The 22,053-nt window shown below is 47.1% G+C and overlaps 1 protein-coding gene across 6 annotated transcripts in view; it reads right to left on the bottom strand.

Annotated features, from left to right (window-relative positions):
- The window catches only part of NSD1 (nuclear receptor binding SET domain protein 1), a 66,009-nt gene that overhangs the window by 30,725 nt on the left and 13,231 nt on the right, over positions 1-22,053 (bottom strand). For 4 of the 6 annotated variants that reach the window (XM_063348768.1, XM_063348766.1, XM_063348767.1 and 1 more), the window contains exons 3-10: positions 16,915-17,050; positions 13,697-13,869; positions 9,163-11,743; positions 5,338-5,459; positions 4,926-5,208; positions 2,997-3,106; positions 1,829-1,898; positions 938-1,056 (exon numbers count right to left, since the gene is read on the bottom strand). In XM_063348768.1, coding sequence (XP_063204838.1) covers positions 938-1,056; positions 1,829-1,898; positions 2,997-3,106; positions 4,926-5,208; positions 5,338-5,459; positions 9,163-11,743; positions 13,697-13,869; positions 16,915-17,050 — 3,594 coding nt within the window. Of the gene's footprint in view, positions 1-937; positions 1,057-1,828; positions 1,899-2,996; positions 3,107-4,925; positions 5,209-5,337; positions 5,460-9,162; positions 11,744-13,696; positions 13,870-15,664; positions 15,844-16,914; positions 17,051-22,053 lie in introns of those variants that run through there. The other 2 variants (XM_063348769.1, XM_063348770.1) reach the window with 2 other exon arrangements.

The raw sequence follows: 22,053 nt of genomic DNA, 5'->3' as shown, positions 1-22,053 counted from the left end.
CACCATCACAGGAAGGCTTGCACGGCCCACGGGTATTGCCCCACTTCATCATCCCCATCAGAAACGCCCTTTTCAAAAAGCAGTAGCAGCAGGGTGACTGGCTCTGCTCAAGGCGGTGTGAGGTTTGTGCTTTCCTGGAAGCTGTATAACAACAAACCTAACAACATACATCTATAATCGGCTCCTGAAATACATACTGACTATCCTGACAGAACAGCCTGCTGCCGAACCTGGGCCACTGGAAGTAAGAGGCAATGAATGGTGGGAAGGCCCAGAGGTGTCCCACCTCTCCCAGGAAAAGTCTTGCTTCCCCTGCACTTGGTGATACCTGGCTCATTGCTAAAAGGCAAAACGCGCTTGTCAGGGATATTCGTGTGTCAGCTGTGCTGGGATGCAGTAGAAGGAAACTGCCCCAAATCATCCCTTTCTGCTGGATGGCAGAATGTAATCAGAGGCTCCGTTGAGCAGTCACAGACAGTCCCCCCCATCCCCTCCAACGCGGTTCTCGTCTCACCCTGGTGCGCAGGGGCAAGTGGAGGAAGGGGTTGAAGTCCACAGCCTAGTGCTTGTGCATCATACTGGTGTGTAAAAGGGCAAGATTCCCACCACCACCAGAGAAGACTTTTTACAGCAGTTAGACCTTCTGAGGTGCAAAGCAAAACCTGTTTCCATCAGATCAGAACAGCCACTCTCCTGGAGAATTAGCTGAGTAGCAGCTTAAAAACTGATCCCGAGTTAAGCAGTCATCACAACATAGCTACTAAATCAAGGTGGTTATCTTCAGCTTCAACCCCAGCTCAAGCAACTACATCAGCGGGGCAAACTCTTAACTGACATGCCAACCAGCCCAAGATGCCTGGCCTAGGCTCCGCCAAGTGCCCTGTGAAGTAGCAGACAGGTTATAGGGACGACAGCACGTAGGAAGACCCAACAGTACCTCAGAGTGTGGAGTCTCCCCCAGCCCCTCCTCATTTCTCTCCTTCTTGGAATGAACTGCGGCAGAGGGATGGCGCTGTCTCTTCCGCTTCCGCTGCTTCTCCGAGAGCTTTTCAGAAGCTGGGATGCAACAGAAAGACCACTCAAGAAAAATGCAGAAATAATGTCCTTGCTACAGGTGCCACCAGCAAGTTCTACACCCCTTCTGAGAGCTTCAGCCTGGGTCCTACTGCCTTCGAGGGCATACGGGCTGGGGCAATACCAGCCTCCAGGCAGCCTGCCCCCTGTCCTGCACCCATCAGAGCACCACCGACTCACACTGGTTTAAGCTGCTTTTGCTAGGCTGCGGAACAGTATCGCTGACTTTCCCGAGACAGCCCCCCAGCAGAAGAGAAGAAATGCCATCAAAACAAAGCTTACACTGCTAATCCAATGCTGGTAACTACCTCCTCTCGCTGCACTGCACCAAAAATCTCCTCATGTCGATACCAATGTGCTACAACGGCAGACAGGGAGGGAGTGCGATGCAGCTGCACAACTGTCCGTGGGACAGAGCAGCCACTGGGGAGCCTGGTCACAGCATGTCATCAGGCAAAAGACAGCATATTGGTACAGGACCTGTGCTGATGAGTTTCCTTCAAGCACCCAGACAATGAGCGAGAAGAGAACATCTCACGGGAATATAAACCCACCATCTCCACTTTCCATAGGGAAATCAGAGACGTAACAGTACCTTGGGTAAACAATCTTGGTACCTGTTTCTTCTGCCACTGCCTCAGCTGTGGCAAGCGCCCTCTGAGAGCCCAGGACACGTAAGCCTTCACGCACAAAGCCACAGGCACTGATACAAACGTCACCGACAGCCCACCCCCACAGCCCTGCCTTCACTTACCTTCTCCCAGGTCCGAGAAGTGGGCTGGTGAGTAGAGCTCAGAGCTGTCACTCTCCGAAGGGCCAGTGCCCTACAAACACACAACAGAGTCGAGTCACCAGATGAAAATCAGAGACGCCCATTCCTCAGCCACTCAGTGCCTTTACAAATGACTGCAACAGTAACTTACAGTTCAGGTCACTAATTCTTCAGTGATTAGACACTTTACAAGAAAACATTTGTTTTGTGAGTGTGATAGATCCCACACGGAAATGTCAGTCTGAGCAGGGAGGAACGCCGAGTCTGCTGTGTCTTGTGCTCACCAGCACCATCCGCTGTTTCCTGAGCTTTCCCAAAAAGGCTGCTAACACCCTGTAAGCTGCTGGGAATAGAGACTCTCTTCTGGCTTTACACTTTTACGGAGCTTAAGACTGGAATACACTAGCCTCTGCATTACTGCAACCATGATAACTGTATTAAGACTGTGCCACACAGGGAGAAAAAGGAAAGGAGGAAAACTATTATTAATCAACCTTAGAAACAGTGTCAGCAAGTCTTGTGCAGGTACATCACTTGAAATAATTCTTTACAAGCTGCTTTTTTCCTAAACCATGTCACTGAATATTAAGTTTTTAGCAGGGAACATCAGCACTTTCTTTAAAAATCTGCGCCAAGCACTAAATGCTACATATGATACAACTCAAGCGTCCGTTCTGTAAAAGCTCCGCACTTACATACCATTCACCAGCCCACTTGGGAAGGTAACAAAGGAAACACTGCTCAGAGGAAATCTGACGGAAAAGGACAAAGCCTCAGGTTCAAGCTCAAGCTACAATGCAACATCACAGTGACAGAAAGCCTCTGCGCAGAACACTTCTGCTCACGCCTTCCCAGCCAGCATCCAGATGACTCCCTTTTCCATATAAATCAATGAAGAGAGGAGATTGTCCAGCCAAAACTATCCAATCCCCCATTACAAGTGGGGAGGGGTGGGGAACACATCTGTATGCAGCAGATTTCTTCATCATAACACAGCAACCAGCACCTTTGGGAAGGGTGGACCTTCGCTCCTGGGCCACAGCCAAATAAACCCAACCCACATCCCACTGCATTGTGCGTCTCATCCAGCATGGTCTGCTGTCTGGGCTCATTTTCCATCTGGCTTTCAAAAGAGCTGGAAGGAAAGTACCTTCTTTGGGGGAGTCCACTCCTCCTTCTTTGGCATAAAGGCAGTGTCCAAATCATTGGATTCCAAGAGCTTTTTAGTGGGCTTCCTTTGACGCTTGCTTTCGAAGTTTCCTGCAATGAAACTCTTTGTATTAAACAGGGGTTTTATTCTCTTCAACCAGACTAAGACCACTAAGCAAACACCAGCCAGCAGTACAAAACAATCAATTTGCTTCACCTTGTCTTTGGGATCATAAGCTCCTCGGGCAGAGATGCCAATTACCTGTTTCTGTACAACTTTCACAAAAACAGACCTCTGTCCGCCATGACCTTCAGGCATACCTCAATATTTAATATAAAAATCTACCCACAGAAGACAGTCTATGAAGTTAACGCCAGGAGGTAACACATCTTGGCAGTGCCGTTCAGATCGTAATTTCCCAACCACTTTGATCTGCATAAGCCAGTCCTACCACCGACACACACAGCCCTGCTTCCACTCCCACGCCAGCATTCGTGCCGCACGTAGTAAACAGGCTAAAGGACACACTCCTGGTTAAAACTACCTGGGAAAAGACACCCCAAACAAACTAGCTGTAACCTGCACCATTTCCTACTCAAGCTTTTTGCTGGCACTCAGCAGGCAACAAGCTGCTAGACCTGGGCTCATTCACACTAATTTTGGAAACAGTATAAACTTAAACCAACAAGGAAATGATGATGTTACAAGTGCAAGACACTCCAGAGAACAGCTACCCGTTCTACCCTGTTCATCGGCTTGCTTTATCAGCCTTGGCTGTGTCCTTTCTGTGACAGCCGCCTCCGCAGGCACTGCTTACGCAGACACCTAATGGAGGGACAACATGGCATCGCTCTCAAGGCAAGCCTCTGCCCACAGCTTGGTCTCTGTGTGCTTCAGCAAGAGGTGAGTTTTCTCGGGAGGGGGAACAGCTGTGCAACCTCTGCATACTGCACGTTTGCTCCCACTGCTGGGCCCGGTACTGTTCTCCTGCATCTCCAACCTCGGGTTCACATCCCCTGGTTTTTCCTCCTTTAATCCTCTCCAACTTTCCGTTTCCATCTGACGCCCACAAGCCCCCAAAGGCAATCCCTCTACCCTCAAACATAACAGACTAACTCACCTCCCAGTAACCACACCTCTCTGCCTGCTCGGTTTAATTTTTTTGACCATAAGCCCTTTAGAACGGGAACAGTGTTCCCTCCAAATTAGCACAGCCAGACCATCAGGGCTTTAACCCTGGGCATGTCTTTAGCCGCCACCAGAGAATGAATGCACTGCAAAGCAGACCCCGATACCGACCCTGCTGGAAAGGGGCAGGGCCTGTCAGACCACCCTCGCTCTTTGTATACTGTGCCTTACTGAAAGTTAAGGCCGTGGCTTGCTGCTAGTACAAGCCTCTGACAATTTCTAGAGATGCTTAGAGCCTCCAAGTAAAAAAAGTTTTTCCAGAGGGATCTGTGTGTTACAATCCCCCGAGCTCACCAGGAGCGCAAAAGGCCACCAAGGAGCTATGCGGATTAGACCTTGCGCATCAACCGCAGCACAGCAATGTTCCTCCAAAGGGTTTTAACAGCAGCAAGAGACCTTCAAGCTAAAGGAACGCCACCGTTTGCAAGCACAGACAGCAAGGGCTCAGAGAAGGAGTTGCGACCTTCTTCATTTGGACAAAAGGGTGCCAGGACCTAAGGAGGACCATCATACAGTACAGAAAGCTAAAAGCCTAAGTGTGATCATCAGCTCACTGGGTCACTCACTGCACCTGCCCCCTCTCCCTTCCCAGCACCAGGAACGGTCACTGAACGAAGTAACGCAAAAACAAACTAACCAGGCAACAGCTACTAACCTTTTCACTCTGACCAAAGCAACCATTTCCACTGAACTTCTAACACGGTCACTTACGGCAGCAGAATCACACAACCTCCCACTTACCCGATTTCAGGAATCTCTCATCTGCATCTGGAGAAGCAGAAACTTCAGAAACATCCGAGGAAGACAGCACCAGCTCTGGAAAATCTGATGGTCCTTCTAGAAGTTGATCAGTGGGACGGGATCCTAGTTCTGAAAAGGAGCACTCTGCTTCAAGGACGGGAGGGGACTCTTTGGCTGAAGATGGAGTTGAAACCAAAGAACTCTGTCCCCGCTGGGTGTCTCTCTCAGGACTGCATTGTGCAGGAAGACCTCCTTCAAATTCAGACCTCACCACAGAATTCACCTAGCACAGCGAAACACGTTGGTGAAAACATTCATCCTGCACAGCACCGCACGCAGCAAGAACACGTCAGAAGCACACAGACCAGAGCCCCAGAGTAATAACCTGAAGAGCACATCAGCCTTCACCCACCTTTTGCAATTGCTCCTGGCCTTTCTTTGATTTTTTCTTGGGTGCAAATAAGTGATCATATTCTTCTGCATATTCCAGAAGCCGTTTACTTGGCTTTCTAAGGCGTTTCCTCTCTGAATGTACTAAGAAAAAGGAAAGCAGCTTCAAGACTGTGTTTCTGAGACGATCACAAGACAAAATTCTACTCATGATCCGTAGGTAACAGTTGCTCCTGCCTTCTCTTCCAGAGGCTCCATGTGGGAAGAGCCCTGATATTTCTTTCTCTTTGATACAGCCTTATAATTTTTGAGCTTCCTATTTTCCACAATCCTCCCATGTCAGGTGGGATTTTTAAGGACCTAAGGGACTTCAAACAGTTCAGATAAGAAATCAAAAAAACACTGGATACCTGACTGAGAGGTTCCCGCAATCCGACCCAACGTGTCCGTAGACAAACTACATCTAACCTTCTTGCAGTACTTTTACCAAAACCTAAGTCCACAAGCAACTCAAGACTCATCATGCTACTTTTGCTTTAACCCAGACTCCTCTGGTTTTAGTACAGGTGCACAGGAAAACACTGTTTTCCCATAACACGGTTCAGTCACTAGTTCCGCGAGTAACACATAAAAGCCTAACTCCTTCCCTTCCCTCCTCCCTGGTATGTTTTTGTATATACTACAGGAGCTTTGTGTTCCCCATCTGCTGCTCCAAGTCCATTTATTGCCTTTGCTTCCCGACAATAGATTCCACAATGAGACCAGGGAGCGAACGGTCCTCGCCAGCGACTGCGCGCTCTTCAGGGCTCAGATGTCTCTGTTTGCACAACGCTGCAGCGTCGCAGGGGAAACCCAGTAACAGGTATTTCCTCGATCTAAACCTATCCACCCAGGCTGTAACACCCCAACACCTGGCAAGCCACAAAAGAAGAGCCCTGATGCCCTAAGTCACCTCTGCTCGGCAAGCTGCAAAAGCAAGATGATGCCAGTTTAACTCTTTTTCTCACTTCCCAGAATACTGCTGAATTTTCCCCTTTATTAGTTTTCAAAATTATTAAATAATATTGTCAAAAGATTTCTCCCTGTCACAAAAACATTTGTGGTCTCTTGGAAGTTTAGGAACAAATAGCAGATATTCTCTTTGCTTCTTTTCATGTGTAGGAGGTGGCTTTTTCTTCTTTAAAACGGAAACATTTTATAACAAAACATTCCAGTGCAGCACTTCAGAACAGGGATGTTGGACAAGATTGCTACACTTTATTGTGGCTTTGTGGTTAAACAAGCACGAAAACGTCAAACTTGGCCAAAAGAGAAGAAAGGAACAACTTTCTCAAACACAGCTATTTTCAGCCTCTATTAACGCTCTGCACAGGTGTCTGGGTGAAACGCACACTTAGCGCACGGCCAGTTCCAGGCTGAGCATCCTCACCGGGCAACTCTTTAGAGCCCCGCAGCCACGCAGCAGAGCACAGCGTGTGCCAGAAGGGCTGGCTTAACTGCATTTTTTTTCCCCCAAAACAAACCCCATACAAGAATCCCATATGCAGTCTGATGGGCAGTGACAAATCACGTACCTGATGAAACTATTAGCTATAAAAACATTTTAAGTCAGCAAATTCCACCGATCTTCACTTCTGGCTTATTTGCTCTAACTCGCACCACAAAGTTAGTAGCAAAAATGTGCCAAATGTTGCCATTCAACTACGATGAAGACTTTACATAGTTTGAGTTTAGTGGAAATTACACAGTTGTGACAGCAGTCTGTTGTGATCTCTTACACTGGTACTCTGCCTGCTGCGGACGAGGATTAGCCGCGTCTTCTCGAAGCACTGGCAGAGGCAACCCCTCCCCTTCTGTAAGCTGCAGCCAGTCTAACTTCCAGCATCATCCTACTTTCCATGTAATTGCCCTCGCCTGATGGAAAAGGAAGGCTGGTTTCCACAAATGGGCTCTTCACAGCATTAGAGGTTTACTCGCTACCGCCAGCGTGCTGGGGGTCCAACAGCGGCCAGACCGCTCCTCCTCATAGCGCAGGGGCTCCGGCGCCTCCCCATCGCACGTTCATATTGATAAGCTTCAGGTGCACTTCAAGGCTCACGTGCTGCTTAGGGCAGGGGAATTAGATTACACTGCGGTTTCTGATCTGCCACTTCTACGACCAAACCAGGCCCTCGCTGCATCCCTGCGCGCAGTACCAAGCAGCGCTGTGCTCCTCTCCACCGATGCCGCCTTGCCCAGGAGCCTGCTGCCTTCCTCTGCCGCTTCTCCCCTCTTAACATTACTACCTCTTAGCAGCTCTTCTTCTCTAGCTCTCTCTGTAGGCTTGCATCTACATCTTACACAGTAACATACAGGGATGCTTCAAGTGCAAAAACTACCACGAAGCCACGAGAACTGGCTGATCTTAGTGCAAATGAGGAACTTGCCCCCTCCAGCACTGCGACGCTCCTGCCGCAGAGCCCCGACAGCCCCAGAGCAATGAGCATCCTCTCACCTCCGCTGTGAAGGCTTAAGTCCTCAAAAACACGCAGCTACAGCCAGAGGAGTCAGTGAATGATTCAGCTTGTCATGATTTCAAACCAGAACTTTTACCCTGTGCTTTACACCCCCTGGGCTTGCTTTCTGTGCCTGCTGTGACTCGCCTTGGGCAGGTCCTATGGCCACTAAGCCCAGAGCTGCCTTTTTCACACATACAGAGGCAGGCAACCTCCAGCAACCCCTAACAGCAAACTGTACACACCAAGATGCACACTGAGGTAAGTTGTCAAACAGCCCCAACTTATGCTTTAAATGAAAAAGTACAAAATGTATACAAATACACACTCTGGCGCAAGTCCAGCTCCCTTACCCTTATGCAGATAGGTTCAAAATTCTGTCAAGTTATATTAAATTGTTACATTGCAATACATTAGAGCACTTTAGTTTGGTGAAATCTATGTAAAAAACCCATTTTGTTGTTATCATTCAGGTTTGCTTCCCCGGATTCTTTGCAGAAGCCTGAGGATGGCATATGTCGAGCGTGGTTCTGCCAGACCTATTCCCTACACACACATGTACTTTTTTTTTTTTTTGACTTTAACCAAACATCCCCATCTCTTTGGGAGAGGCAGGGTTGTCTGGCCTTTGGTCCGCAGAAGACTCCTCCTTCCTCGATCATTTCCCTTCTAGTGATGCTGCTGCCTTACTTCTGCCCGCCACCTTCCAGACCCACCTCCAGCCCAGCCTCCCTGGCAGCGTCCCCCTTTTCTGCTCTCCCTTCACCCCTCAGGCAGCCACACCACAGCTGGAAATTAGATCTGTGGGATTCCCCAATTCCTTATTAGCAGCTAATAAAATTCCACGCTAAAACGCAAAAAAACCCAATGCATTGTCTTGCTGAAATCCTACAGAACAAACCAAAAGACAAACTCAACATCAAACAGCAATAGGAAAAAAAAAAAAAAAAAAAGCAGCCATTGAGGCTGTTTCCCACAGCTTTCTAGTGCTGATCTATCCAGCTAACACCAAGCACGTGGCTCTAAGCAACACATTATGAAGGTGTTAAGTTTAAAAAAAAAAAAAAAGAAAAAAATCCCAAACTCAGAAGGATGCTTATTTTACTTTTCATTGCGGAGGAACTCATGACCTGTGATGTATTTAAACTTTCTGACCAAAAAGCTAAGCAAAATCCCATAACTGCTCCTCCTCCTCTGTGCTCTGTGCTCACAGAGAACCCAAAAGGTATCACGCTTTCTTCAGCTCAGAGGTACACATCTCCATGTTGTCAAACAGCCCCAACTTATGCTTTAAATGAAAAAGTACAAGACGTATACAAATACACACTCTGGCGCAAGTCCAGCTCCCTTACCTTGTGCAGAGAATTCAGACTGGGGAGCAAAGTTGCCAAGCTCTGTTTCTGAGTCCATCACACTGTTGTTTGGCTTACCACACACATTCAAACGCTTCTCAACTAAGTCTAAGTGATTCTCACAGTCCTGATCTGTCAGGTCTCCCTCAAGCACCTTTGAATGAGGGGAATGCCTACGTCCCAAGCACTCATTTCCCTTCAGTGAAAAGCCACGAGAATTCAGGCCAAAGGCACTCTCCAAGTTTCCTTGATCCCTAGATCTACTGATGTGCTTATTAGATCTAGCACTGCTTTGGTTAAAACGCTGCCACCGCTTTTTGGGTGCTACGTGATTTATATCATTAGACTCATCACCAAGAGAGCTCTCACTATTTGCCTCTGAATCCAAGTCTGGACTCTCCCCATTTTCAGCAGAAGTGCAGCTCTCAATATTTCTACCAGCTTCAGGTCTCCTTCCAATACGATCTAAATTGTCATCAGATAAACAGGCAGAGTCTTCATCAGTTGAATGTTCTGTTAAATCAACAGACTCTTTCCTCTCAGTATCTTCTGCTTCATTACCTAGAGGACTGGTAACCAAACCGTGAACACGGAATGCACGTTCTCCTGAATCTCTGGATAACCGACTTAGCAACTTACTTGGCCCTCCTGGTTTTAAGTCCTTTCTGTTTGAAACTGTTTTATCTCCAAGCTTTGATGACTGCTTAGATTTTGAACAGTTGCGTTTGGGCACGCAATTTGTGCCGTTTGTCCCAGAAACAGCAGTACTCGCAGGCTCCCTTTTACTAGTACCAATCCCCATCAACTTGGTTGGAGGATTGCGTGAAAATGAGGAGTTGCTTATAGCGGAGTTTGGATTTACTGTTTCCTGGACACAATCTCCATTTTTTTCTAGTTTATATGGGGGACCTACAATAGACAAGGACTTCAGATCACTCGCAGAATTGCTTCCAGAACCATCAGCTGTGCTGGTATTTCGAAACGGGACTATATTTTGACCAGTCATCAGTTGCTGCTCTTTTGTCTTACTGTCATGCATATCCTTCAACATCATTAACAAGGTGCTGAATTTGTAATCTGGCTCAATAGGCAAACGACCGTGACCAGAGGCAGAAGAGAAGAGTAAAGGTACTGTGGCCTTTGGAGCGGTAGAGTCAGTAGCATCATCATTCATGGACCGGTAAGACAGTTCCTTCAGCTCTGACAAGACGTGTTTCACCACAGCCGTTTCTATTTCGGCAGAATCCCTGGTTTTCTCATGCATGTTGTTTAACAGTTTCTGACCGTCAACTTTTCCGCTTCTCTGAAGAGAATCTCTCTGAAGGCCAGAGAAACCTTTGGTATCAGAAGAGCAGCGATTCACACCACCCTCCTCTTCTGCAAGGGAAGGCTCCAACCCAGCAACTTTTTCTTTATGTTTGCATTTGATACTCCTGGTTCGGGGCAGTTTCATGCTTTTCGGTTTTAAGATCGCTTGATTTGCAACAGCAGGCCAGGAGCTGTCCTTGGAAACACTTTGGGGAGTAGTGTGCTTGTTTGCTAAGGAAAGATTGTCATTTCTCACATCTGAAGAACACTCAAGAGCTGTCAATGACATCTCAGCATCAGAGAAGCCTACTTCAAGCTCCCCATCTGCAAATTCAGCATCAAGTCTGCTGGTTACTGAACCTCCCAGAGGTTTGCGATCTCTGTATGACTTCTTCCTGGCCCTTCTGTTGCTCTTCTGAGAAAGATACATGGAAAGCTTAATGTTTCCACTTGACGTCATAGGAAATTCCTTCTCCACTTTATCTGAAGAATCACTAACTTCAAGAGCACTAGAGGCTCTCTCTGAACTTTGGTCCATGGTATCTACATCGCTGTTCCCACCGTCTGAGAGGGAAGAGGATGAATCTGATTCAGTTTGCTTTTTCTCAATACCAGCATCGGATGCAGAATAGTGTATTTGTAATTTGGAACTGCACAAAATGCCCAGGGAGCTCTTCTCTCTCTCTAAAGATGCGCTGGAAAACAAATCCCCTTGGAGAGTGTTCTTCAGAGCATCACTTTTACAATTCTCATAGTCTGGTTTCAAAGGTGTCTTTTCAAAACGTCTTTCTCCAAAGGAGGAAAGCAAATGGTTTTCCCTGGTGCTACTGGATGCTGTTAGGCTGCTGGCAATCCGGCGAAGTTCATGAGATGCGTGTTTATCTGGTAGGTCCCCAACAATCATGTTTCTAACTATGCTCTCTGGCGTTTTTTCTTTGAGTTCTCCCCTAGATGCTTCCCCTCTTGCGCCACTCTTTTTTACTCTAGTCCTTTTTCTGCTGTCAGAGCTTTTTTTCATATGTGGCTTAATGTGCAATTTTCCTTTTTCACTGGCCGGGTGTCTGGAGTCAAACGCCAAGGATTTAAAGCAGCCGTTCAGCTGCCTGTCCCTTTCTGCTCCAGGGCCATTGGCATAGTATTCCGACTGTACTTCCTTCTCGCTGTCCAGCTCACTGGAGTTCTGGCTGCACTTTTGATCCTCTGGCCCCCCGAGAAGAATGTCTTCTGCCTGTCCAACACTGACTTCCCATTTAGCCATAAATCTCTGAGGAACCTTGAATTTGGAGGAGACAAAAAAAAAAAGAGAAAGAACAAATTTGAGTGTGTAACCAACAAAACAGAAGTGAGACCGAGGTGCTCAAGGTGCAGAACAGAGTGACAGTCTTGCACTTTGCCTCTTAAAGACAAATCACAGGGATTCCCAGAGACTGTGCCTAGCGGACACAGAAAACACTGCCCCTGGGTAAGTACTCTGAACTCCTGCTGAGCCTAATAAAAATCCCTGTGCATTCCCAAAGCAGCAAAAAGGTCCCTGCAAGCACAGGTTTCCCAGGAACCAGATGTCCTGGCATCCCAGCACACCCTGAACACAACAGCCTGTAAAAGGGAATGCATATGGTATGGATCCCTGGCACAAAAACGCAAAGCGACAGCCAACAAGCCTCTCAAGGCAAATGCAGCATCATTTTCCCCAAAATATTGAGCAGACATGTTTGCTTTGCTTGTTCTTGATTCTCCCTGCGCCCCTTTGAATCCAGAGCACGATTCAGTCTTCCCTCTCCAACAACTCACGTTAGTACAAACATGAGATACGCACGCATCTAAAGTGTACTCTTATTATCAAATTCAAGCCATCCATTACTGAGAAGTCTCCCAGCTTTAACTCTGTACCTTCAATATAAAACAAAAAACGCGTACTGGACAGGAACCTCTGCTAACATCTAAAATGAGAAAGTAACTTGTTTCTTACCTGCATGTGCAGTTTTTGGCTGCACAACAGCAAATCAAAGGCTTCACAACTGCTCCTAAAAATCAAACCCAACTCCAAGGCAGGAGGAACAACTCAAATTTCTGACACTTTTCCTTTAAAAAGTAAACCACACCAACAAAATCTCAGCATGTTAAAAATGTTTTGTGGAGCCTCACAGCAAACCAGCCAAATACTCTCAGCCTCGCATCAGGTCTTGGCTTCCAGGGATGTAAACCGGAACATTTATGCAAGAAAAAAACATTTGATTCCCCTCTACTGCAGCCACACTGGCACCTCCACTGACATATAGGATGAGGTGCTGTGCAGCACTTCCGTGGGAGATGTAACTAGTTGTTAGGGGCTGGACACCCAAGGAGAGAAGTTCTTCAGGAAGATAATGAACATGGCTTGGAAAACCGAATGAAGCATTACACCCAGGGACTCACATCTGCAAGAGCACGTTTAATCCGATGGCTTTGCACTAACACAGGTAAAGTACATAACTGCTAATAAACCTACTGGAAAAAGAAAAACCAGACACCATCGCCTAGTGTGACCGTCTGCTCTCCTCCAGTAACGCAGTGGCCTCCGTACTTCTTCATTTGAGCAATTCTAAAGAGTTAATTTCTCCAGTCCCCTTTCTTAAGACACAGACCAGACCCCCGTGTCACATTACATTATACTGGCTACAACTGCTCAGGGCTGTTATGTTTGGAAACGGAGATGACGCGACGAGCCACAAAACTCACTCCCACAGGCTCCCTGACAACGCGTTTTCCAAGTCAAATTATAAGTCCTAACAGGTTTCTATAAAGAGAATTACTGAAGCAGGGCTAAAAACCCCCCTGCTTTATCTCAGTCAGTGATCTAGTGAAGCGTGCAACTCCACCTCTGCTTCAGATCAGCCAAAAGAGGCTGCCAGAGAGCACAGGAAGCTATTTAGAAGCGCTGTAATAGACATCAGGAGAGGGCTGCGCCGCCGAAGAGATCTCACACCTGACTCCTCTGCCTCTCAGAGCTGTCTAGGGCAATAAAAGCAGCAGGCCACACCCCAACATAAAAGAAAGCCCAGAAACTCCTGGCAGCTTATGAACTATGCTTGTTGTAAGGATGCGAAGAACCACTTCCCTGGCCCCGTTGCTGCAGTCACTGCCACAGAAGAAAGCTGTCAGAGTGCAATTCCAGGCATAAAGGAATACTTTGCACTGAGCAGTTTCAAAGAATCAAAAAACACACTAGAGAAAACAGATCTTTCACCTTATGTTTGTAGCCTTTTTCCTTTTGCTTTCCTCTTCTCCGAAGAACAGGCAGCTCTTCAAACTGATGTCTTCCTTCAAAGAGGACAATAGCTTTCCCAGCAACCCAGGTTTTCTCTGAAGGTTCTCCTAAGGCATCCACATAGTACTCTCGGTACGGTCTCCGATTGGAAACTATTTTGAGAAATTTAACAAAATTAACCCCTTGCATGTAACAGAATAAAGACACGTAAAAAGAATCGCAGAAAGCAGTAACAATCTGCCAGTACTTTTTGCTTAATAACATTCCCACATGAACGCCAGTTCTGGGGATTTCTAGTCAGTACTAAGAGAGGCTCCTTTGATCTCTGCTGTCTATGTTCTGTGTTGCTATTCTCTGTTTCTGAATATATATTTTTTTTCTTACAAACAACTGATTAACAGGTCTAAGATGGGTCATCTCCCTAAAGCAAAGACTACAGTTTGGCTACACAAAAAAAAAAAGGCAGAAAATATCCAAATATTTGTTTTCCTTGAGACACACAACATACTCGGCTGGACATTTCTTCTTTGCTACTCCCCAGTTATGACTGAACAGTCCAGTTCACTTGACCATTGGGAAAAGGCAACAGTGTGCCAGCAACACCCAGAAACGGCACCCTTCTGCATAGGAGTTACTCACACAGGTCAAATCTCACCCACCACAATATAACGCATCTTGTTCAATGCTCTGTTACTGAACAAACTCTTATTTAGGACATAAAATATTAACAGCAGCATTGAAGTACGTATACACAAGCACACACACTCTACAATGACTGGTGCAAGATGACAAAGTGTTAGTTGTAATGATTATCTCCATACTTTGGGCACGAAGGTGCAGAGCAAAAGAAACTCAGTCATAAGGGCACAATCAAAGAATTTTCAAAGGTGCTTTCTGTGCAAGAACGCTGAACACACACGGTACAATTAGAACTGAACCAGTACTGGGTGTGCTGGTGAAAAAAAGACAGGTTACAGGCATTAGAACAGAGCAAACGAGGCTTGAACAAGGGATATAAACTCCCTGCCTTTCACTGCGCTGTGTGCTTCATGTTCTCCTGGGAACACCTTCACCCTCTGAACACGCAGCCGAGACGAGACGTCAGAGCCCAGTTGGCTTGTGCTGCCTCTTCCAAGAGTGCCAGCACAGTGCGGCAGCCTGGCATTTAGCGCTGCCAACACTGACGTTGTGATCAAGACCACGGAGAGGTGGTCCCAGGTGACCACGGCAACATCAAACGAAGGGCAAAGATGACAGACTTCATCCATCCCAATCGCAGTACTGGGACTCAAGGCACTGAGCCTCAATCTTCCAGCTCCAAAAGTCTTCAAGTCAACAGTTTGCCAGGAAAAGGAAAACTGCTTTAAACAAAACACCATGCCTCAAACCCACGAGAAGAGGTTTTTGCACAAGTGATGAGTTTGAAGCGACCTGCCTTGTTTTGAAGGGCTCGTTCCCTTGGCAACAGGAGAGCCAAGCCAGGAGGACCATGCTTCCTACTGTGCACACAGAGCCCCAGCAGCTCCCCTGGCACACAAGCACCAGAGTTCAGACCCAGCCGCTCCGCCACCTCGGCATCGGGGAGCGGAGATGAGCAGATTACATACAACCACAACTGGAAAATGAAATTTTCCCCAGAGCTCTATTGGTTTGAACACAGATAAAACACGATGGGAGGGGGAGTCTATCACGTAGCTGGAGATCAGACCTTGCTGGAATTTGTCAATAGCATGTTTCCTCCCTGCAGAATTCCTTTATGAGAAATCATCATAATCACCATACACAGGCTAATAGGAGATTACTGGACAGCTATATACATTAAATCCTGTCCAAAATTTCATGGGGGGTGGGGGGGAGAATATACGTCTGGCATATCTTCTGGCAACACCTTCAATAGGAATGTGAGAGCTCAAAAGGGACTATTTAAAACAGCACACTCAGTATTACCTAGAATCGGGATGAACGCCTTCTAAAGAATGAAGGGGAAGGAGGAGAAATAGCAAGTAGGATGACTACAGCAACCAGACTTGGGGGTGACGTAAGCACAATGCAGGAAAAGGTACTTCATGTCTCTAGAGAAACAGCAGAAGGCTCCGAGTTGATGACCACGTGGAAAAAAGTCTACTCGCTCTCAGCACTTGGTTCTTAGGCTGGCAAGGGCCACAAAGACTGGAGAGAAATACATCAGTGAGTGGCAACCTCACCAGTCTACAGAGCTGTCAGTGGCAGAGGGCACCGGTTCAAGGGGTTTCCAGTTGCCTACAGAACAAAAAGAATCAGAAGGGGAATCCAGGAACAAACAACCAACCCTTTCTATTTGTGGCAGTCTCCTCATGGCAGCTAGTATTATCCTAAAAGCACTGTGAGAGCCTTCAAATGAGCTGCAATTTCCAAACAAGCACTGTTCTCTCCATCGCTCACCTACACTTCCCTGCCTTAAGTTTGTAAGACTCTCTATTCCTGGCTCTCCCCTACGTTCATGCATGCACAGCTCTGTCTTATTTCCCTCGTCTCTTCCCCTCAGACTCAGCTGGCTCTTTGTCTCTGACACACTATGCCCTAAACTTTCACATACATGGCTCCATCTCCACATTTTTCCAATATTTCCCCATAAACAGCCCCTTGCTTCCTTGTGCCAAACAAGACCAAAAAGAAACAGTAAATCTCACTTCCTCTCACACATTTCCACCACACCTTCAGGCACTCAACAGCTACACTGGGCTAGCCCACACCCCACCTCTCAGCCTCTCCAGCCTCCTGTTCTCCAAGCCTGGACGACCCTCCATGTCCTCACACTCCAGGCTTCCCAGCTCTGCTTGCCCACCTGTTGCACCTCTGCGTCCTCATCTCCCTCATCCAACTCTTTTTTTCTCTGCCCTTTCACTGCATCCCTTTTTCAAGGGGCTGCTCTTTCTTCTGCACCGCCCTGAGCTCAGCCCAACTACTCATCCTCCCTGTGCTCTGGGAAGAAAGCCTACATGTCTAACAGCTACCTGTGCCACTTCCATCAGCCTCAGCCCTGTCTTCCTCCTGTCACCTCCCTGGATCTAGGTCTACTTTATAGGTCCAGGTCTTCCACAGTACAGTCTATTTCTTCATACCTTTCAAGGGCCAGAAATGTTTTTTAAATTCATTAAAAACTGCAGCACCCTGCCATACACAACGCCTCCACTTTGTGGTCTGAGGAGATACAGTACCTTTCATTTTTGAGTGACAGTCCAGCACTGGGTCATGACAAATTGTGCATGGCCACCATGGGCGTCTGTTGAACTTGGCCCAAACAAGATCCCCAACTTCATACTTCACTGGAGTAGGTTTCTTCTTGGCTCGGATCTTTGGGGAAAAATCAGAACACAAGAAATCACTAAAGCTCCAGATGCTTTTAAAAGAGATTTGCCTCCCCCCTGTGTGCAGATTACATCTGGCCACCAGAGACATTTACATTAAAAAGCAAGTCCTGATTTTACTTAGTGGCTCCTACACCTTCAAAGAACACAATGGTTCTCCCCATTCTTTGTAAAGAACAAAACAATAAACCGGGATTTGAGGGGGGTTTTGTGTGTTTTTTGGTTGTTTTTTTTTTTTAGTAAGGAACATGACCTCTGGTAAATGACTGCACTCAAGCTTCATGCATTTGAGCAGATAAATATTTTGGGTCACTACTAGCCCCCATTACTTCACTAACACCAATTTGTTCATTTCAAAGGTTGCAGTATACCAAAAAGTAGTAGTAAGAGACAACAAAATATTCCTGACTGGAAGAAGGTGTTGAGAGCCGCAAATTAAGCATTTATCAAGTGAGAAAAAAAAAGTTAGTATGTACAAGGTAAAAACTTCCCTGCTTCTCAGATGTGCTCAGGAAAAAGCTTCATCAAAGTATTTGAAACCGACGGCATGTACAATCAGAAAAAAACCCAAAAAACCCCAACAACTGATGTCCTAATTTTTAGTTTATATGAGCAGAACTGCCATTGCTCTGCCCCAAAACTACAGAGCAGGAGATGGGGAGCACAACAGCAGTCATCCCGCCTCTGGGAGACGGACAGACACACAGACTTCGCCTGTCTCCAGAACCCACTCACAAGTATCGACTCTGCGGAAACAGACACCCGAACGCACCCCGCTTCCCAGGCCCGCGCGGCGATCACAAGAATGTCAAAATCTTTCAACGCACAAAACCCTAACGCTGCCTAATGTCATTTCTGCCTCGCTATTGAAGAGCGGATCCCGCGTTGTTTGCTAAGTATGCACGCTCTCTGGCAGTGTGCTACCAGCAGGACCTCTGCCAAGAAGAGGATTCAGCAGCTTACCGGCGTCGTGACTAATTGAGCCAAGAGGGAGTACAATAGGTTTTCACAGGACACAGGAGTCCCCGTGCCCGGCTGTGGGGTTGTCCTGCCTGTTTACCAGCACCAGCCAACCACTTGTCGCAGGCGGGTTCAGCATTTTAAGAGCTCTAAGAAGTGCTGCAGGTATTATTCTTGCCAATAAGCATCAGCAATATGCTCCTCATTAAAGCTGTCATAGCACAAACACGCACCTTCTCACTTCACTTCTCTGTCCTGCTCACCACCTTTCCCGAGGCACGTCTCTTGCAATTCACAGTTCAACATCCTAGCAACTAAAACCCAACAGACCTCTCTAGTAAAAGGTATATTCCGCTTCAGGTTGAGTTTTATGGCTTTTCTTCATGTGGTTAAAGAAAATACAAAAGGATAAACTCCTCTGTTACAGGAAAAAAAAAACAGGTAATGACGTTACAGACTACATTGCTGAAATTCTTCTCACTCAGTCATCAAAAGCCACGCAATAACTTATCGCTGAGCAGGAGCTCGGGAACATGCAGGAGCACCAGGCAGGGGCTGCAGACCCTCGCTCTGCCGCTGCCCTGCTGAGCCTCCGGGCCACCTCCACGGGCTTTCCGCAACAAAAACAGCATCCGGGAGCTCGGGAACCAGAGGCGCTGCCTTTGCTGGTGCTTTTAAAATGCAGATGCACTTTCAGATGCAAACCCCCCCCTTTTTTTTTTTTTTGGTCCATTTCCAGCTTATGTTCTTCTTGTAAATGTGGCTTTTGCCTCTTTTTTTTTTTTTTTAAACACATTTTTCAACCCTAGGCTTTAAGGGGCATATGTATATCATAACTAATTACCTCAAAGGCAGCACGTAGTACACACACCATGTGTGCATCCTACTGCCAAGGGGAACCTGAGCGCAGTCAGCTGAGCAGTCAGCTGGACGGAGCAGTAAAACTATGCTGGAGATTTGCCAAAGCCATTCACACCGATCCACCTGAGGGACACCCACAACCCCTGCCTAGAGGCAAGTCTGCATTTAAATCAACTCTTTGTCACCCTCTAATACCCCACACAGACGCCTGATGAAAACTGTGGCTTTCAAAAAGCTATTCAGACAATGCTTAAACAGCTACCTCTCTTTCCGCAGCTATTCTCATTCCTCCCCAGTTTGCTCTCCCCCTTCCCCAGCACCAGCAGGCAGATCTTGGCCCCATCGTCACCCACCAGAGTGGAAGAGGCAGATCAGGAATCGCTGTGTTCTGATGCCCCCAGGAAAAGCCCTGCGACAGGACACCCTGCAGCAGGTCACTGCCTCGCACTATTTTCTCTCCACTCCGCCCAAAACCCCACCACCCGGCCAGAGATGCCTTCACATTAAAAAACCAAAACACCAGCAGAGGAGTGAAAGCAGCAATTATCATTTCCAGGTACAGCAAGTCTCTTCCTCTAAACTCTGCTGCGTAATGCCAGAATTACGGCCCCAAAGCATTACTTTCTTGGGTCAGAATACAACAAATTTCATTCCTATTACAATTAACACTTACTATGCCAAGATCAAGCTGCTAATATATCCCAGTGGCCAAAAATTCAGCCCTGCAATAAGCTGGTTTTTTGTTTGTTTGGGGTTTGTTTTGTTTTTTTTTAAAACACAACTAACTTCAGATGTAGTCTCTACACGTGGTCAGAGTACTGTTTACCTACAGAGCATGGAAATGTTCAAGTGTTTAAACAGCAAGAAAACTTGCAAGCCACTGCACACCAGGGAGGTACCGCATTGAAATTCCAGTGGAGATACACTGAAGGAATTCAACGCAGGTAAGAGACTGGTTCAGTGAGGAAGGGAAGACTCTGCCTTGCTCCGTCGGTGAGCAACACCACATTTTTTGCATTGTTAGATGTTTTCCTGAAAGGAATGAGTGCTGTCTGCTCTGTTACCAACCGTTTGGCACTAATTTGCTGTTCAGATGGGACAAGCTACAGCCTAAACTCTAGACAATACACAGCGTTTCAGATCACTTTGAGCTATTTTTGGAGAGAACCAGAGTGTATGTTGTGGATGTTTTTAATCAAACCCTCTCCACCAATGACCACTGATGCCTGACAAAGGGTTCACAAGCCAAGGTTCAGCATCAGAACACAAACACTTCTACTTTGAAAGCCACCTCCCGAATTTGCCAAACACAGCAGTCTGCAGCTCGCTCAGTGAAATACCAAAAGTCAGTGCTCATCTTCACGTGAAAAGAGGCTTTCTAACAGAAAGCAAGTATCCCTGCCCGCCTGAAACTCTCACCATCAGGCAAATATGAAACATATCAAGCAAAAAAAGCTTCTATTTCTATGTGATTTTATTACTGTACACACTATCAGTCCTCAACTGTCTCTCACCAATCTTCTTCCCTTTAAAATAACCACATCATTAAAAAGTGACAAAGTAACACTTATGCAGTAACCACTCTCGGCTGTGTCACCTGAAGCTGCTGTTCAAACCATTAACGTTGCTGGAAGAAGTGGCACAAAGTGCAAGTCAACAAAGACACACACGTGTGCTGGTAGCCACGGGGGGCACCTTTCCTGCGGCACCGCTCATCTCTGTGTAACAGCCAGAGCAGCACCGTCGTCTCCAGCGCAGCGTGGCACGGCTGCAGCCACCCCGTGCGCCCCAACAGCACGACGCGGGACTCAACCATCTTGGGAGAGCCATAGTAAAATGAAACCGTGCACAAAGGGGCAGATATATATATTGTTACAGACCAAGATTTTCAGTATCTGGTACCCAAAGAGCCTAGCTGTCCAGAGTCTACGCACTGAGCTGCAGCCATCGTGGCCCTGCACACTTCAAATTCAGACCTGCTTTGGAAAGCCGTCACAGAAATGCTTGGCCAAAACAGCCCTATTATAGTTTATTCCTGACTTAATTATAAACATGAAATTATTCAATGAAGCAAGGGACAGAACACGCTTTTGGGGAGAGGCTGGGGCAGCAGAAGAGATTTGTGTGTGAGAAGGATGGAGGAAAGAAAGAAGGAAGCCACTGACCACCAGGAATAATGGAAAAAGATCCTGCCAAGCCTGTTGCAGGCAAGAAGCGGACAGAATCAAAGCCAAGGAAGAAAATAAAAGGAGGCAGCACATCCAAATGATAATTAAACAATAGAGTATAAACAATGACACCAACAGCCCTTTCCGCTGAGTGGGAAGGCAGAAGCACAGCAGATACCTGCCCAGGGCCCTGCAGCAGGAGCATGGGATATCTCGGCATATCTTGGGATATCTCATGAGCAGATCTCACCCCAGGAGCAGCTGTCAGGTAAGTCACAACCTGCACACGAGCCAGCGCAGACAGCAGCAACAGTTCTGCCCCATACGCTCCCGCTGCTTTCTTCAAACCTTCTCGTTCCTGGGGCAGCAACTCTCACACTTCTCTCTGCAGCCCACCTACCCCCAGGATTACAAACAAGCTGCTCCCAATACCTACTTCTTACTAGTTAGAACTGGAAGCCCGGGGGGGGGTCAGTCCACTGCCTTCCCCACCACCACCTTTTTTCCCTTAAAGTTCAAGGATCGTTAGTCTTTTCCTGAACAAGATGAGATGACAAGGAGTTCATCCAATTCCTAAGAGGCACTAACCCACCCCAGATATGGCTGAAGACCAGCAGCTTTTCATACGGGGCGGGGGGGAGGGGGCGGGAATCTAACAAAGCAAACTTGAGAGAGAGATGACGTTTTCAGGCACCTGGATTAGCCTGGGCCAAACACTCTGCTTGAAGTAGTATCTATTAACACAACGAGCCACATGGTTGGTGTCACAGATGCACCACGCCTAGGACATGACACTCCCAACTCCTGCCCATTTCACATCACACACCGGTTATTCACCCTCTGCCCTTGCACAGAAGGGGCAGCAACTTTTTTCTATTAAAAATAAGCACTCTCAGAACTAGCCTGGAAGGGCAAGCTATTCCAAGAGTTTTCTTGAGATGGTGCTTCCCTCCAGCTGAAGTTCAACCTTATGGAGTTAACTTACGACAAAGCAGAGGAG

This window comes from Chroicocephalus ridibundus, chromosome 11 (assembly GCF_963924245.1).
Source record: "Chroicocephalus ridibundus chromosome 11, bChrRid1.1, whole genome shotgun sequence".
Taxonomy (NCBI): domain Eukaryota; kingdom Metazoa; phylum Chordata; class Aves; order Charadriiformes; family Laridae; genus Chroicocephalus; species Chroicocephalus ridibundus.
The sequence above is the reverse complement of the archived record's forward strand: the minus strand, read 5'-3'. Positions and strand labels throughout refer to the sequence as shown.